A 17,436-nucleotide genomic window follows, 5' to 3' on the forward strand; every position below is an offset into this window, starting at 1 on the left:
AAACACACAAGACTACGGTGGCGCCATCTGTGCTTTCCATAGCGGCCGTTTTGGTTATTTTAATGATCCATTGCAATGCAAAGCCCAGAAAATCGCTTCGCACGTGGTGATCGATCATTGTCATATTCTGTTCAAGTGATGATAAACTGATGTTGCGGAATGAAATTGTTGCAACAAAAAAAGGAGATGATAATGAATTTGTTGCAGGGTGTTGGGTGACAATTGAATCACTGTTCCAGTCCAGACAAATCTGGAAGGTTGACAACGCTGTTCGCGTGATTTTTTTTTTTCGAAGCAAAAATATCGCACCATGTTTTTACGAGAGCGAGCGATGCATTCGGTGCGATGTTTCCCGAAGATTTTGATGCACACGATCGCGATGCACTTTTATGCGCAAGCTGGTGGCTGTCAAATTCTGGTGAAAAAAGAAAACGCAACATCTCCTCATCCAGTAGGAAAGAAAAACTTCGATTTTTCCCCCAATTGGAAGCTGCGGGTACCCAGTGCTGATATCGGATTCTGTTTCCATCCGTTGAGTGACGAGTAAGTGGTTGGCGATGGATTCCTCGGCCATGTCGCTGAAATCCTCGGAGGACATTCCCCTGGCGGATGACGATCTGGAAGGTGAGTGAGTCATGTTTTGATCCGAATGGGAATGAGATCCTGAATACAGTGACTCAATTTTGTACGCGTACATGGCACTGTATTCACCGTTTTCACATCAACTTTGATAGAAAACCATAAAAATATATATATGTATTAAATTTAAAATACTTAATCAATAATGCAGATCAATGTGTCATCTATTATTCTACAATTACAAACTGTTTCCATTTACTTGTATCTTTGGAATAATGGGAAAGTATTGAATTTTTTTGTCAAAAATTGATCCAATTCTCGCTTAATTTATCATCTTGCCCTTATAGCCATTGGTAATCATGTGTGTAGCTTGTAGTTACTGAGCAAACGAATGGATTTACACGTTATTTGACAATGCTACGATAAAGAGAAGATCTTGCTCTATCTATAACCACTATGAGGGTGATAGTTTTTATCCTGGTCCATTCATTTGCTTAAAAACAATGAGCTACGCTTACCAATGGCCACGGTTACCAATGGCTTTTAGGGAGAAACCATAAGTTATGTGGAAATTTCATATTCGTGGTGGCGAATGCGGCCAAGACAAAGTACATAGGTACGATCTACAGTCATCTCTCCCTTACTCGATATTGAAGGGACCATCGAGTTAGGGAGGTATCGAGTTACAGAACACAAAAGCAGTGCAACTGCGTTCCAAGGGACCATCGAGTTAGCCATGAAAATCAACTTTTACTATGATTCTCTAACTCGATATCGAGATACGGAATATCGAGTAAGGGAGAGTTAACTGTATTATGCAATTATGGCTGAAAAATCTCAGAAATCTCTTACCTATCGTAATGTTCTCAATGGCCTCAAAGGTTTACGCATGAGTTTAAAACGTTAATTCACATATTAAGTAAAATATACCAATTATTTTCACTTACCCCATTTACCCACTTGCCCCGCGGTACCTTACAGAAAACTTTGCTTTCCATCCCAAACTATAAAATCGTATTTCTTCACGCGGCTCCGTTTTGCATATTTCACTTGAGCCTTCATTAGGCGCCTGAACATAGTCTTGAGGATATACGTCCTCTACATTCGGTTCAATCTATACGTAAGAACGGTCATCTACAGTAGTAGTATGCTTAGCACATAATTGGTCACTACATGGGAGGGAGAAACCAATACAAAATTTCTGTACGTCTTAGTGAGCCGAGATTCCGCTGTCACGAACTGTCACTGTGAGCCCAGATCTCAAACATTGGACTAACATGAAAAAAGCGCGTAACTGATTAAAACGCATTTTCGTATTTCTTCAAAAGTGATAAAAATCGAATAAAAATCAATTCATGCACATAATGCAAGTAATGTCACGTGAGCACCATTTAATCTGATTGAACATAAAGTATTGAAAAACGCATCGTTCTACTTTTTCCAATGAAAATGAATATTTAGTGCATAGAAAACGGTGGCCCTTTTTTCATGTTTGTCAGGAAAGATCGAAGGTGCACAACAAAAGGAAACTACCGATTTTCTCGAAGCCTGCCTTGATTGTTGTTGGCATACTGGAGTTATCTTGCAGTTTAAAATAACGTTGTCTTATATTTCGTGTGTAGTATCGGTGCCTCCCTCCCAGGGTACGATCAACAAGTCATCTACATATACTATGGTATACTAGAGCGATGCTAATTTTAAAATTTCAGCTCTCCTATGCTCAAACAATTTATATTATGGTAAATAGCATCCTCCCAAAGTTTGAAATGATTCGAAAGAAATTTGACTGTGTACAAGCAATTAAAAGTTTATATGGAGATTACTATGGAAAACGCCAACCTTTTGTGTTCAGCCCATAATATTTTATGGAAAAGTGAACAAACTCTTGTCATGTGAAATCCTTTCAGATACATAATCATAAACTGAGTTTGCATTTTGCATGCTTAACCAACTGCTAGACAGGCAACAGTGGTGCTCCTGGCGGGTAGAATACATCAAAGTAATCCAGGCTACTATGTTCTACAGCAAAAAGCAGTGTTGCTCTGAAAGTAATTGAATGATCATCTCAGCATGGTTTATACTTTGTTATCACTAATAACAAATCCCATCAAAATGTGCTCTTCAAGAAAGTTGTAGCTGGGAAGATTTCACAAGACGAGAGTTTGTTCACTTTTCCATAGATTATTATTACGAGCAGTTAGAGGACTGGACACAAAAGGTTTGCCTTTTCCATTCCATTGTAATTTCCATATAAACTTCAAATGAAGTGTGCACAACCAAATTTCTCCCAAATCACTTCAAATTTTGGGAGAACGATTTTCATCATAATTGACAACGTGTAAGCATAGGGGAGCAAAAACTTCAAAATTTGCATCAGTCTAATGGTATACTATGGTACCGTAATCCGGGGTAACATTGATCATTTTTTTGAATATTTCTTAAAAAATTAATTTTAAAAAGCATATGTTGTGAGTTTTATTTTTTTAAAACAAGTACTGACACTCATTTCTCATGTCTGTATACTGTATAATCACAGACAAACAGACGTAACACTTAGAACAAATGTACGCTAGAGTGGTTCAAAAAATCGTTTTTGCTCCACACCGCCCATTCGATCCTAGACCAAATTCTGAGTGTCCTCCTGAAATTTGAGCTCATTCGGATGAAAACTGAGACTGCACAAGCCCTTTGAAGTTTATATGGGAATTACTATGGGAAAAGCAAGCAGTTCATTCAATCGGTCATAGTGTTTGCCCATGTGCTCTTGGGGATTAGAACTACGTTGATACTGTGAGATACAATAGTCAGCTACAACATTGCTGAAGACCGTTTTTAAATCGGACGCCCCAGTAATTAGTTATTGATTTTTGAGTCAGTTGTAAAACTTTGGCTATAGTTATTGGGCTGTTCTGCGGGCATCACTGGAAATATGCAGTAAAACATAGTAGCCATGATTTGTGCGTGCTATCTTTCGCGCCAGGTGCAGCAATGTTGCCTGTTTAGAAGTTAAATGAGCACTGCTGAAGAATTTGTAACTGAATATAAATCAATATCTAATTACTGAGGCGTCCGATTTAAAAACGGTCTTCGGCAAAGTTGTAGCTGACTATTGTATCTCACAGTATCAACGTAGTTCTAATCCCCAAGAGCACATGGGCAAACACTATGACCGATTGAATGAACTGCTTGCTTTTCCCATAGTAATTCCCATATAAACTTCAAAGGGCTAGTGCAGTCTCAGTTTTCATCCGAATGAGCTCAAACTTTGAGAGGACACTCAGAATTTGATCTAGAATCGAATGAGCGGTGTGGAGCAAAAACGATTTTTTGAACCACTCTAATGTACGCCCAATGCTAAAATTAGTGTGTTTGGCCGACAGGCCGACAGATGGCGGTAGTGTGTAAACGTCAAACGCGAACAAAAATGATGCGAGCGCTGCGGGTGGTCGATTGACCACCTACTATATTTTTGATTCGACCGTTAAAAAGGTGGTCGATGGACAATGATGAGAGTGTGACGTCTGTTTGTCTGTGGTATAATATTCTCTGAAGGTTTAAAGCATGTTTAAAAACAATGTTTTAAGTGTTTTATTTTTATTTTTACCCATGCAAAACAACATTCGGTAATATTGAAAATATCATTACATGCTAAAATCAAGGTCCCTAAATCCGAATATAAAGTCCAAACTCTTACAAGCCATTTACTTTTTGAGATATTTCAAAATTAAAAATACTTCGAATTGAAGAATACGCCTAAATATAGGCAATTTCCTGAGGAAATTCTGCATTCTTCACAGTAATTTGTGAATTATGCTTAACTGAGCATTTTTATGAAAGTTTTGACAGCGGAATCGTTTTCGGAGATGTGGTTTTTAGTAACAACCGCATTTTATGAAAATCACTGTTTCCAAAAGTTGAAAAAATTACGCATGGACGCAACTCAATTGACGCAAAAACCTTAATGTTTATTGGCTCAATGATAGAAGAAAAAGAATCAACATTCATGCATTCAAAATATTTCATCGATAAATGTTGGTTCGATTTTTTTTATGAGGAAGATCATTGCGATCAATGTTATCCCGGATTACGGTACTTAGACTCTAAGCTTTCTTTCGTAGACCACCACAATACAATAATTCACAGGGCTAATAACATGCTAGGGTTCATAAAACGCTTCTGCGACAACTTTCATGACCCATACACAATTAAAACTCTATATATTGCATATGTAAGATCAATCATGGAATACTGCAGCATTGTATGGTGTCCTTTCTCAATGCTCTTCGTAAATTAGGTTAGACATCATTTCCACTTCCACCCTATAAAGCACGCGGCATGCTTATTGACATACAAACTTTGAAGGAGCGGCGTGGAATCGCAAGAGTTTCATTTGTAAATGATGTCGTTTCGCAACGTATTGATTCTACAGAAATCTAACCAAAAACAAAAAACCCTCCAGGTTCTTTGGCCATGTGCCGGCTGGCACCCGAGTCAAGAATCGCACTTAACAGGGTGTCCATCCATCCGGAAAATCCGAGAAAAACCCGGGAATTACAAATGACCGGGAAATACCCTGGAATTTGGATGACGCCCCGGGAAAATTTGTATATCAAACATAAGATTACCAATTTTTAAATTTCAAGTACTATGCGGTAAAGCTAGAATTTTTCCCAAGATTAGTACCGTCTGTAATTCGTACTTAGCATTATGATTATTTTTTGGCTAGGTGATAGAGTGATAGTTAACGATTAGGATCTTTGAAACATTTCTATAAAGGTATTTAAGGATTTTGGCAAGGTCTTTGGCGTAGATTTCCATTTGAATTCATAACAAATTTTATATGAAATCATTGCTGGAATCCTAACAGGAATCGAACTGATAATTGACTAGTATTTAATTAGGTAGGTCACTGAAATGATTATTAGTAGATTGCTAATAAGATTTTCAGTGGATTCTAGAAAAAGTCCTTGGCTGATTTTGCTTGAAATTCTTAGCACACTCGTAGAGGTTGGCAAGAACCTAAGCAAAAAAAACAATTCTTGTGAGATATGAAATCCTGCACAGATTCATTAAGAGTTCCGTTTGGCGGATTTCTGGGGTTATTAATGATACTGATGAAGCCGTGTATGCATTACTAGTTTGACTAGTCCTTGATCTACGACAAAGTTCTTATAAGGCTTATGACGAGATTTTATATAGATTTCTGCAGATTGAGAGCGAATTGGTCCAATAATCCAAAACAAGTTTCACGTCTAGTTCTTTCACGCATAAATAAATAACGAGGTCCTTTAGGCATTCTTGGTAAGATTTTTGTTAAGTTTTTGACAATAAACTTGATATGTTGATCGAATTTTTGAAGATTATCTTCCAATCTTGGATTTATGTCAAAAACTTTAGCCAGCTACATAGGAGAACAATAACATGTATTTGGAATTACTGTATATTTCCTTGGATCCAACATGAGATTCATCAGATCAACCATTTCTCCATAAACCAGACATAAGCCATGTCTAACGCATTCCCAAGTACCATTAATAGCTGAGCAACAGCTTAGTAAACTGAAAGGAGTATATTTCAGTGTAATAAACTGTTATTCAGCTGAAAATATTACTTGAGTTGTTAGAGGGTAATAGCACAGATAATTATCTGTGGTAATAGGTTGGCTATTGAACTTTGTCCTTATGTGGAAGTTTAGATACACAGAGCTAACATTTATTTATATTATTCCAAAATCTCTCTAAACTTCATATGATTTACTGGGGGTAACGGTTTTTCAAATATTTCAACAAATATTTTATAACTTTTTGTCCAAAACTCTTTTAAAATGTAAACCGTTTTTTTAATTGCATTAAAAATAATTCATAAATAAGTTAGATCGAGTTCTCCAAATTTTTTCCATATACAGGTATGTTCCGTTTTTATCAACACGATCGGCAATTTTCAGTTGATAAAAACGGAACCGTGATAAAAACGGAATAATTTTCTTGGACAAAAAAATTTTCAAATTTGAAAATAAAATTGCAGTTTTGTCAGATTCTCATCATGTTAATGCACAGTATCAATACTTAGGAGCTGGGAGGGAGAAGCCAATTCAAAATTTCTGTACGTCATAGTGAGCCGGGATTCCGCTGTCACGAACTGTCACTGTGAGCCCAGATCTCAAACATTGGACTAACATGGAAAAAGCGCGTAGCTGATTAAAACACATTTTCGCATTTCATCAAAAGTGACAAAAATTGAATGAAAATCAATTCATGCACATAATGCAAGCACAGAGAACAGACGTTCATCTTTTCTCATCAGCGTGTGTAAAGCATTGTACTGGTCATTACAAAGTATGTCGTTATGCTCCTGTTACGCGGCGCTGTCGTCAGATTGAGAACGCTACAAATTTGCCACTTTTTACACTTTGGCGCTAGTGTCGATATCAAAAATTGCCACTTGTCGCTAGCGTTGCTTTGTGTGCTAATGCATTTTGACGTTGACTAGTGACATCGTGTTGTCGAAACGAGTTTGTATGTCGGACTGTCTGCGTTGGCGGCGCTGATGGTTGATTCGAATCTTTACACACGGTTTAGATGGAATTTTGTTCGAGCCTCCATGTCTGTTCTCTGTGATGCAAGTAATGTCACGTGAGCACCTTTCAACTGATTAAATATAAAGTATTGAAGAACGCATGGTTTTACTTTTTCCAATGAAAATTAATATTTGGTTCATGGAAAACTGTGGCCCTTTTCCCATGTTTGTCAGGAAAGATCGAAAGTACACAACAAAAGAAAACTAGCGATTTTTCCCAAGCCTGCCTTGATTGTTGTTGGCAAGCTGGAGTTATCTTGCAGTTCAAACAAACTTTGTTCAATATTTCGTGTGTAGTATCGGTGCCTCCCTCCCAGCTTAGGAGCTGTCATGAGCATTTATATTGTTTATTCCTATGGGTTCGTAATGAAAGTTAATTGCATATTCCTATCAATCAATATGATTTTGTAATAAATCAATAATAGTTTTAGTTTTCTTCATCAGAATTTCAATAAGTGTAATGTAGAATATTAAAACGATAATCACATAATTGTCCTTCGTATCATATTTGTAAAAATAATTACAAGGAAGTGGGTCAAGCTGATCATTGTTTTTCAAGAAATATTGAACAAGAAACAACTTCTTTTTCACTTTTTATACTCCTAATCCTGCTTCTTCTTCCATTTGGAATTACATCCCAACTAAAAAAGAGCCTTCTTCTCAGCTCAGTGTATTTTTAAACACTTCCGCAGTTATCAACTGAGAGCTTTTTTGTCAAGGTACATATTTTGCATTTTTGTCAACACCAGGAGCAGGGATGCACTAATTGCTAATCTAGAACAGCGCCACCATTGCTTTTTAGCTTTACTTTAGAATACGAAGAGACTGGCAATAAACTAATCTAAATTTCTAGTTTTTTTTAAAGTAAAAATATTTTTGCAATTACTCATCGTAATAGGCTGTTTTTCAATTCGCCAATCTGCCATGAAACGGCTTAGTTTCCTGCAGAGCGGGAAAAGTCATTACGCAACTGAAACCACTGCTTTGATGATTCATTACGCAACGCTTTCTCATTACGCAACTGTTTTGAATTGCGTAGGGAATCATAACAAAACAATTTTTCAGCAATTGTAAAATAATGGTGAATTCATTCCGATATAATTTCTGATACCCTCAAGTGGTCTTCTACGAAATTGCAAAAAATGTACACAACACAACAGTTGCAGAACTCGATTTTTACAGTATTCGCCGTAATTACGACTCGTGCTGTAAAAATCACCATTCTGCAACTTATTCCGTAAACTACAAATTAAATACTAGTGGTCCCGTCAAACTTCGTTTTGTCATCAAGTAGGCTGCTGAAATAGTAGTTTACTCAACAAGTTGTAGAATAATGATTACTTAATGAATTACTACGGGTGCTGTAAAAATCGAGTTCTGCAACGAGTTGCGTACAACATTGTTTTGCAATTTCGTAGAAGACCACTTTAGGGTATCAGAAACCATATCAGAATGCATTCACTATTATATTGAAATTTCTGAAAATTGTTATGTAATGATTCATTACGCAACCCAAAACAGTTGCGAAATGAAAAAGCGTTGGGTAGTATTCGTTACGCAACTGATTACAGTTGCGTAATGGATCATTACAGCACTGCATAAGTCAGTGCAGGAAAGTAGGCCGTTTCATGACAGATTGGCGGGTTGAATAACAGCATATTACGATGAAAAATTGCAAAAAAATGATATAAAATCTCTCATACAAAAGGTACACAGATTAGTTTTCAGTTGTTTTTCCAGCTATTCTAGAGAATTTTCCAAATCGTTTCCTTCACTCAAATACGTAGGAACATTTGACCAATGCAACAAAGAAATAATCATATAATTCAAACAAACACCATTTCATTTTTAATTGTTATGAAAGTTCATCAAAACCACAACTCTAGAACAAGCATTACCAAAGTAGATATTTTTGGTAAGAAACTCTTTTGTAAAGTTTTATGAATAAGCGTATAGCTATTGATATAAGACTCCTAATTAACCTTATAGTCTCCATTAGGGAAGGGGTTCATGTCTGCTCAAGATTCCAGTTAATTTGGGATTGTAACGTGCGTGACGTGGGAACGTCCGGTATCAACACTTTCTCAAATTGTCAGCCATTTCATCCCTTAAGATGGTAAAGATGCAAACTTATTATAGGGAGAATCCAAAATTTTCTATAAATTGCTTAGTTTTGCTGTACCTCTTCCCCTACCCTTTGACAGGATCTTATCAATGGCTGTTTTCTATAACTTATGCAATGCTATCGAGTTTTAGAGATAGAAGATAATGTCTAAAATATGACGGGGTCGACAGTCTTATCAAAAATAAACATGTTTCTTGCCGTTGCCCAAACATCCTTAAGTTCATTCCCAAGTGCACTCCTTATAAAGAAGAACTGAACATATATGGAATCGTCCATTTATCATGTAAGAGGTTATGGAGCCCCTCTTCCATCCTGAGATATCTTACGTGCCGTACAAATTATTTTTATTTTATTTTCATTAAAAAAAATCATCATAGGGAGAGGAAGGACGAAAAATTGTCAAAATTGTCCTACGTAATTAAGGTGAAACAGTTTGGAATCAACTTCTAAGATTGCACTGAAACTTCAAAGGCACAAATCTCGCGAAGAAAGCATCCATCAGCAGTTAACTTTTTATTTTGGCTTTGTGCACTAGCAGAAAGCTTAAAATAAGAAGATCAGACATGTTTGCCAATTATTTCTCCAGTTTTGTGCCTTTGAAAACGTGAGTAGGGGCACAAGTCGGCCATTGTGACGGCCATCTTTGGATTCCGAGATGTTTCACCTTAAAGGACAGCCCCTATGTCTATCAACTATTCATAGAAAATTCTTTGATGACATGTAATATAAGAAAACGGAGAGGTCTCTGCAACTCTCTTAGGTACGTACTCAACTAATCACAAATTTCAGTTGTTGCTAGGACGTGGCCAGAGCAACTCTCGATTGTTAATGGGATGGGTTAATCTTGTCCAGCAGACCATGCTAAGTTTGAAAACTTCAATTGATTAGTGGATAAGCAGGAGTCAAACCTTATTGAATCATTTATGACCTGATACCTACTATGTATCGTAGGTGCTCAACATTAACATAATAGAGAAACTTAAAAGTAGATGGAGTACCGTGTACCTTTTAATTCCGCTCCTAAAATCGGAACGTGACAAAATCGGAGCGTGACAAAATCGGAACGTGATAAAAACGGAACATACCTGTAGTGTGAAAGAAATAAAAACAAAAATATCAAAACGCAGGATACTTTTGCAATCTGTTTTTTTGTTTTCGGACATCCGGCAAAAACCCGGGAATTGGAAAACTGATTTTGAATGGACATCCTGACTTAAATTTACAGTCGGTACGGAACCAATCGACGCGACTACACGATCCCTGGGAATTTCTGCAGCTTGCGCTTGTACTAGTTGTTGTTTAGATTTCGAACATGTTGGCCGCTTGTGACCAAAGGCTGCGCAACCGTAGCACTTTCCAGCAAATTTCGGTTTTCGTTCCGTCGGATCGATTTGATAGTTTACCTTATGGCGAAATGCATCTAACGAATTATTTCTCAAAATTGGGAATAATTTTCGAAAAAATATTTGTTACCGGTTGTACGTAATGATGATGACTATCACGCCTACCAAATATTTTTTCGATTAATGCTTTCATTTACGAGAAATTTGAAGTTAGATGCCTTTCCTCATACAAAATAAAACGAGAAAACTTCTGCTGATCAACTGTGGACAAGAGTAAAGCAGGTAATCCATTGCCGTAGTGTAAACAGTTGGCTCACTTGGTTCAACTCCGTCAGATTTGCGCCGGCATCTTTCATCTGCCATACCAATTCGTCGAAGTCCCGGAAGTGGTCCTTCAGGACACATCCTTCTTCCATTTGTTTGAGACGCAAATCCCTTCTTCGCAAACGTCGACTCCAAAGATTTCCACATAGCGTTGGCCTTGTCCTGTACATATTCCAGTTGGCTGTTCGCTATGATTGCCACCAATAAGGCCTTTGCCTTTTCGTCCTTCTCTTTGAACGACTTCTTGTCCGCATCAGTAGCCGTTTCTACCAGAGTATATTCATCGAGAACATCCCAGACAACCAGAAGTCGCAAAAAAGTTCAGGTAATAACTCGTTTATTCATGCAAATCACATCAAACCCGCAAAACACAGTGGATAAAATCGTCAGATTGATGAGTTTCCTCGCATAAAACACTTCTTTTCTGAGTTCATTTGTACATTTTGTTTCGTCCCGTACACTCGTACAAAGTAAGTCGAATCAATCCGTAGCAGCTGTCAAATCAACATTTGTTATCATAAGTCAAGTCGCATAAGATTACAGGTTAGTTCGGTAGAAAATTTATACACTCGCATTATATGCTACGCTACTATTCATCACATAATATATGCACGTATATCGCCTCCACCTTTGTACGTAGAAGGCCTTTTCGCGACATCTTATAAGTGAAATGTTGCACATACAAAGCCTCCAGGTGATTTTGTTTAACGGACATTTTGGTTGTCTGGGATCCCATACTCCATAGGCCGAAAGCTAGGCTAGACCCGGAATTTGTTTGTGTCGAACCCATCACCAGCGAACTGCACAATGCCAGCTTTCTTCACGCTGCTTCATTCCCGCCATCATTCCCGGATTTTGCGCAGAGTAAACGGCTGATCTAAAAAAAACGGTTCCAATTTCCAAGAGGGCTTCAGATGTCAACAATTTTCCTCGGTTCTTTGGTCTTCAGGGGTTGATGTGAGATTGGGCCCATAACCTAAAATTACATCTAGCTTCTAGGAAGGTTTATTAAGGAATGAACATTTTACAGTTGGAACTGAGCTTATATAGGTTGTCAGAACAAATCAACTGCTACTACGATGAGCTTCTTCATACACTGAACGAAATCTCCCGCCATGAAATGAATGATTTGTAATTCACTTGTCTATAAATCTTCACATTCCTCATTTTAAATGAATATTCAAGTATATGATGAAACTACCGACAATTGAACAAAAATCATCCAATTCTGTGATGACTTTTGTTATACATAAGCTAAGTCGATAACAAATGTTCATTTGACAGCTGCTACGGAATGATTCGACTTTCTTTGTACGAGTGTACGAGATGAAACAAAATGTACAAATGAACTCAGAAAAGAAGCGTTTTATGCGATGAAACTCATCAGTCTGACGAATTTATCCACCGTGTTTTGCGGGTTTGATGTGATTTGCATGAGTAAACGAGTTATTACGTGCACTTTTTCGCGACTTGTGGTTGTCTGGGACGCAATAATATCTCGGATGTGATCCAACGGACATTCTGCGTCATTGATAAAATTGATGCCCATTTCAAATAATTAATCTATTCGAAGTGGACATTGATACTATTGGTGACGTTCAGTTTGCCTTTTGCTAACCAGAATGATCCGTAGCCGCTCTTACTATTAGCTAGCTAGACGCATCGTTATCATATTCGACGTAGGGAATATTACTCTAAGGAAAATTACTAGTAGATTCACTGAGTAGAAATAAGTGGCGACAATCTTATTTTAATATGGTTTTTACATTGCCGTAATAAGAAATACTTCTTTTGTAACAACGGTATAAATAATCTAATTCCAGCTTCATTTTCGCAAAATTTACAAGTAGAAAGTAGGCGTTGTGAAGCATTGCATTTGCCACCGAAAAGTGAATCTTGTAGGAGACTGTAATAGAAGCCTAAGGTAACTTTACTCTTCAATATTCACTATAAAAATGACTATGGAAAGTAAGACGCTGAGATCAATCATTAGGGTACACTTGCTAGTTTCGAAAAATTGTTGAACAGACAAGGAAAGCGACTTTTTTCTTTAAGGATATATGAACGTAATGACCAATAAATACTTTTAACAACAAAACATGAAATTAACTAGAACTCTTACTAAACAGCCAATTTTGTTAAGACTTGACAATTGACATTTAAGATTCTAATCTTACGTGAAAGACAGGAGTAATCAAAATAGCACTTAAATGACAAAGTATTCAAAACCATTTCGATTAGACACTATTAGTAATGACACTACTACAATACTATTTCAAAAATTCTGATGGAGCTGCTGATTTTAACAATGCTTCCTTTTCTCAGAAGCAAGGGCATAGGGGTATTTTTTTAAAAACTTCCACGTCACAATACTAAAAAAACAGTGTTCATGTGGGCACCATAGCCTAGTCCGTCTGAGTATTGGTCCTGGTAGAGGGAAAACTTGGCAAAAGCCAGACCGAGGGTTCAGCCTTGACAACTTAAGCTGTCAGGCAGCTCCAACTGAATACCATACAAAAAAAAAAAAAATTGAGACCAAAAATGAATACTTTTCCATTATTCAGAAGATGAAAGAAAATGTGTAGATTTAGGTAATGGTAAAGGTAATTTATCTTTTAAAGGTTTAGGTAATTTAGGCAAAATGATGTCCATGACTATCATTATTTTTGAAGTATTTCGAAGTCGATATTTTGATATATTTTTACCAACTTTATGTAAAAACAGTGCCCTATACGAATATGAGCTTAAGTCACTTTAATTGTGTGAATTGGGATTTTTCAGTGATCATCAACGACGACGACAGCTCCAAGTACATGCAGAACGGCCGTTCGCTGGATTCGATAGCTAGTTCGTACACGAATGGGAACTCAAGCCCGAGGCATTTCCTGGAAAGCGAGGGTCCCGATGCCGACGAGCAGGAGGAACGCGCCCGGCTGATAACGCAGGTCCTGGAGCTGCAGAACACCCTGGACGATCTGTCCCAGCGGGTGGACAGCGTCAAGGAGGAGAACCTGAAGCTACGGTCCGAGAACCAGGTCCTGGGGCAGTACATCGAGAATCTGATGTCCGCTTCGTCGGTGTTCCAGTCGACCAATCAGGCCCAGGCCTCGTCGGCGCCGAAGAAGAAGTAAGACGCGCGAAACGGGAATCCAATCGAAGCAATTCCTAGCAGACCAAAGAAAACGCGAAACCGATTCCTGTTTCGTGTAAAAAATCGTACGTACCGGTACCTATATAACTAAAATGCAGATTTTTCTTCACACACGCTGGTGCTAGAGATACGAACAAACTAATTCAATGTAGAAACACACGCTTTCCAACAACAAGTTCAAGTTTGTGGATAATTTGTCTGGATCAGCAGAGAGATCGATTTAGTTTAAAATACATTATACTTATCATTAGCAACGCACTGAAAATGTAGCAAACCTGCGAGGGACTTCCTGGAAGCTTCCTCCGGGGAAAGTCGCTGCTGTCTATTTTTTGAAAAAGAGTTGTAATTTTTGCACGGATCGAGCAAATAGTAGGACAAACGCTAAGCAGTAATAGATCTTGTAGTAGATTCGCGTTGGAACGTGGATAGGTTCATGACACACACACTATTCTTAAGTTAGTTTTGATTCACGAAAAGTACTGCTATTGGATAAGTTGAATTTAATCGCCATCATTAAAATTCTGGTCGTTTTTTTTCTAGGAAATATTGTTTTAGGTCAAGAACTTTGTGTTCAAACTGAATTCCTCGAATAACTGTATCTTGATTTATTTAAATACTCGTAGGTTTAAGATTCTCACTTCATTTTTTGTTGAAACGTATACTTTAAGTTGTAAGAAGTCCAGAGAGGCAAATTTCTTCTCAAAAGTGCATTTTCGTTATTTATATTTGCTTTACATTTTGTTTTAACTTTACTAATAAAGCAATGTGATCAAATAATTCCCGCTCTTATTAAATGTTTAACGCTTCAAAATGTAATAAACTCTTCGCTTTGTATGCAGAACATTTGCTTTTAGAGCGTTTCATTAAAACCGAAAAAGGTTCCATCAAGCTGTGAGGGGTTAGGCCTACTTTGTAAAAATCTGTTCAACCAGATGGATTCTACTAGTCAGAGTTGAGAGCACACAGTAGGCTTTCATTTTTTCAGATGCAAACTGCGCATGCTTCGATAGCAAGACAAAATAGGACCATGGGCGGTATGAATAAAATGTAGTAAAGTTGAGTTTACTACATTCTCGGTAGTATATGCTATATGTGGAACAGAGTAGATCATGGTTGAGTCATTTTACTTCACTAAATCTTTCGAACATAATACAAACAACGCGTTGGTGTGAACAAAAGTAGCATTTACTACAAAGCTACTGGTAGTTTGCTTCAGATGTTGCTACTCATGCTTTGAGATTGTTGAATTGAATGGAATAATTAAAATTTGGATGAAAAAAAAAAACATGAGATAATAATGTTAGCTTCGATATTTCGAAACATATTTTGAGATATCCGTAAAAAAACTGAGAATTCAAAACATATTTTGAGATTCCGGTAAGATCACCGTAAATTTTGGCATTACGATGATTATGTTGTTTCTTAGGAATCCTTGGATGTCTGTGAGATTTCAGGTATTTATAAAGTAATATTGCTTTTGAGATGCAAATCTTGATTAAATTACAAATACAAAACAATCAAGGGACACAAAAAAACGATTTTCAAAATCACCGCCGACCTAACAAAAAAATCTATCTTTGTCACTTTATTTCTTGATGAAAATCTTCCCGCTTTTGGTGTTCCCGCAGTTGATGATATTTGCGTTTCAAACGCACACAGCAATACTGAACTCGGTGTTGTAAAAAACTCATTTTCTCATAACTCACGCTTGAGATTTTTCATGCGTGAGTAGTCAATCACGCAATTCAGCAGTCAAAAAATCACGAATGAGTTGGCTCACCTTTTTGCCTCATTGTCTCGTATTTCCACAGTTTACTCACAAACAATAATTTCTTGTTAGTCTGGTAAAATTATAGTAATTCTTTCTAACGTAAACAACAACATTCGGGTTTCACGAGTTTTTGAAAAGTTTTGCGACTGAATAATTTTTTTACGGTTTTTTCCTCAAGCGTGAGATTTGCGAATCAGATCTCTAATGAGTTTGCTCTCACGGGAGACCGTATTGATTGAGATTTGAGTGTGAGTCTATCAACACTGACTGAATTTTACGAGATAATTGTGACATCCAAGATTTTTGATTTCCTTTGAAATTCTGGGATTTCGATAGACATTCTAAATTTGTTTTAAATATTTAATTCTGGAGTTATTAAAATCCTTCTTGGATTCTTGTAGAAATATTAAAAATCTGCTATTTGGTTCGAATGGCATGCTGTGAGATACACAGTTTGGTTTTCGCAGAGCCAAAGGAACGAACGACTGTCTTGCGCTGCTTTCTTCAGAAATTCAACTTGCCTTTGCCCAAAAGGAGCAGATGGGTTCATTAAGTGTGTTTGGATATTAAAGGTGCTTTTGACTCAGTTTGTGTTGATGTCCTTTCAGACAAACTCCACGCAAGTGGCCTTTCATCAATTTTGAACAACTTTTTGTACAATTTGTTGTCGGAGAAGCATATGAGTTTTACTCATGGCAGCTTGTCAGTTTAACGAATTAGCTACATGTGTCTACCACAGGGCTCATGTCTGAGTCCTCTTCTTCATAATTATTATGTGAGAGACATTGAGCCGATTTACAAGGACCCTTACAGGATACTCTGGACAATTTGTCTACTTGGGCCTTAAAGCTGGGTATCGAATTCTCTACGGAGAAAATTGAGATGGTTGTCTTTTCAAAGAAACACAAACCTGTCAAGTTTCCGCTAACACTCATGGGTAAGACAATCACTCATAGCAGTCTTCTAAATATCTCGGGGTCTGGTTCGACGCCAAATGCACCTGGAGGAAACACATTGTGTATCTGACACAGAAATGCCAAAAACGAATCAACTAAATGCGAACTATAACCGGAACCATCTCGTCGGTCTTACAGTATGGTAGCTTTTGCTTTCAATCCGCGGTGAAAACACATACTATGCTGAAGATTCAGCGGATTCAGTACCGTTGTCTTCGCATCGCGCTAGGCTGCATGAACTCGACTCACACAATGAGTTTAGAGGTACTTGCAGAAGTACAGCCCCTGACAGATCGTTTCGCAGAGTTAACACTCAGGTTCCTCATCCGTTGTGAGGTTCTCAATCCATTGGTTATTGAAAACTTTGAAAAGCTGCTTGAAGATAATCCTCAAACTCATTTCATGAGTTTGTACTACTGGTACATGACGCTGGAGGTCAGCCCATCTTCGGTTGACATCAATCGTGACTACTTCCTAGACTTCGACTGTTCTACTGTAGTATTTGATTTGCCCATGAAGCAAGATATCCATGGTATACCAGATGACTTTCGTTCAAAGTTTATCCCTCCCATGTTTGCAAGTAAATTCGGGCATGTCAGCGAGATCCGGCA

At 37.5% G+C, this 17,436-nt stretch overlaps 1 protein-coding gene across 1 annotated transcript; it reads left to right on the forward strand.

Annotated features, from left to right (window-relative positions):
• The first annotated feature begins 360 nt into the window (after positions 1-360).
• On the forward strand, positions 361-14,939 carry LOC5564552 (short coiled-coil protein homolog). The gene is made up of 2 exons (XM_001648849.2): positions 361-624; positions 13,729-14,939. The coding sequence occupies exons 1-2, from the start codon at positions 558-560 to the stop codon at positions 14,076-14,078; spliced, it is 417 nt and encodes a 138-aa protein (XP_001648899.1). The 5' UTR covers positions 361-557; the 3' UTR covers positions 14,079-14,939.
• Positions 14,940-17,436: the final 2,497 nt, after the last annotated feature.

Source organism: Aedes aegypti, chromosome 3, assembly GCF_002204515.2.
Source record: "Aedes aegypti strain LVP_AGWG chromosome 3, AaegL5.0 Primary Assembly, whole genome shotgun sequence".
NCBI classification, from domain to species: Eukaryota; Metazoa; Arthropoda; class Insecta; order Diptera; family Culicidae; genus Aedes; species Aedes aegypti.

What these genes read in the sequence shown, in the direction of transcription:
- LOC5564552 (XM_001648849.2), top strand. Translation starts at nt 558, where the DNA reads ATGGATTCCTCGGCCATGTCGCTGAAATCCTCGGAGGACATTCCCCTG. An exon ending in GGCGGATGACGATCTGGAAG is followed by an intron (nt 625 to 13,728) that starts GTGAGTGAGTCA and finishes GGGATTTTTCAG; the next exon opens with TGATCATCAACGACGACGAC.